Below are 1,392 nucleotides of genomic sequence, written 5' to 3' on the forward strand. Positions count from 1 at the left end.
TATATTTTTATCTATTCTTAAAATATCTTAAAAATGTACGTCACAGCTAATCTAACCTAACGGAAATTTCATACTTGTAAAATACCTATGAAATAAAACATTTTAATATTAATAGGTACATAAAAAATAAATTATTGTTTAATTTAATAATATAGTATAATGCATGTTATAAAATAATTTTATTATAATTATAATTTATAATACAAAGTCTATTTTTCTGTTTTTCATACGAGAAAATCGTTCAATAATTTCATCCACTGGTATATTTATTTCTTGATAAATGTGCAATAGTGCAAGCCCGCATAAGCGATCCTGGCCCATTTTTGAACGTAGCCATGTTTTTAGCCTACAGCACAAGCATAAAATAAAGCAAATAATAAATATAAATAACTAAAAAGCAGACAGCAGTAGGTGTATAGGTACCTAGATTTATAAGACAATTTTGTAGATTGTTTGTAGAATGTTTGACATTAAAGAACTTTTTTTTAAACTAAAGTACTGAAGCAGTAGAAAGTATAAAAGCAGTAAGCATTCAATTGCTTTTTAAAAATAATATTGAGTCCTATAAATATTTTTAAAACTTATAAGGCAATCTATTATATTTGTATTCTATTATTATAATAGAATACAAATATTAAACTAAAAAATAGGTATGACAAGATAAAATTTTACCGTCTTAGAGTAGAAAAGGATCGTTCAGCAGATGCTACACTTATAGGCAAGCAAGCCATTATACCAAGCAGTTTTTTAATATTAGGAAAAATTATTTCACTACAATCTGAAATACATTTAATGGCATCACAGTCAATACATTCACCTAAAAATAAAAGAGAAAAAAATATTATGTGTACTTAACTCATTATTCAATTTTAAAAAGTTTTTATACTACCTACAATAACTACATATTAATTTAATTACCTTCATTTTTTTTTCTAATCCAACTTGATTTCCAAAGTTGTAATTCAGTTTTTAGCTCCAATGCATCAATTATATTGCTATCTTCAAATGTAAAATGTTCTTTTATTATCTTTAATAATATATCAGTATTATTTGTGTCAGATTTAATAATGAAACGGGGTAAAAGTAAAGGCAATTTTGAAATGGCATGATACTTTTCATTTAGAAATCTTGATTTTAAGTCTGTTATAATATTATCCAGTAAAGGTATATAAATAGAAAGTTTATAATAGTTTTCAATAGACGTGGTTTGATAATTAGATCTAGATATTTGTTTTGAAGCGATTCGAGGCTTTTTTAATTCAATATCCAATTCAGTCATTTGAATCTCAGCATGTCTGAACAATGATTTAAATTCTTCATTACAATTTTTTCTTTTATTTTCTAAGTTTGACAAAATATCAGTGATTATATCTGCAGCTTGACTTATATCAC

General features: G+C 24.6%; 1 protein-coding gene across 1 annotated transcript; it reads right to left on the reverse strand.

Moving 5' to 3' along the window:
• LOC115034234 (zinc finger MYM-type protein 1-like) lies at positions 1–1,370 on the reverse strand. Its single transcript, XM_029490379.1, has 3 exons — positions 919–1,370; positions 673–817; positions 1–346 (listed from the first exon to the last, which is right to left on the reverse strand). The coding sequence occupies exons 1-3, from the start codon at positions 1,277–1,279 to the stop codon at positions 196–198; spliced, it is 657 nt and encodes a 218-aa protein (XP_029346239.1). The 5' UTR covers positions 1,280–1,370; the 3' UTR covers positions 1–195.
• Between the last annotated feature and the right edge of the window lie 22 nt (positions 1,371–1,392).

This window comes from Acyrthosiphon pisum, chromosome A2 (genome assembly GCF_005508785.2).
Source record: "Acyrthosiphon pisum isolate AL4f chromosome A2, pea_aphid_22Mar2018_4r6ur, whole genome shotgun sequence".
NCBI lineage: Eukaryota > Metazoa > Arthropoda > Insecta > Hemiptera > Aphididae > Acyrthosiphon > Acyrthosiphon pisum.

What these genes read in the sequence shown, in the direction of transcription:
- LOC115034234 (XM_029490379.1), bottom strand. Translation starts at nt 1,279, where the DNA reads ATGACTGAATTGGATATTGAATTAAAAAAGCCTCGAATCGCTTCAAAA. An exon ending in GATTAGAAAAAAAAATGAAG is followed by an intron (nt 818 to 918) that starts GTAATTAAATTA and finishes TTTTATTTTTAG; the next exon opens with GTGAATGTATTGACTGTGAT. An exon ending in TCCTTTTCTACTCTAAGACG is followed by an intron (nt 347 to 672) that starts GTAAAATTTTAT and finishes CTTGTGCTGTAG; the next exon opens with GCTAAAAACATGGCTACGTT.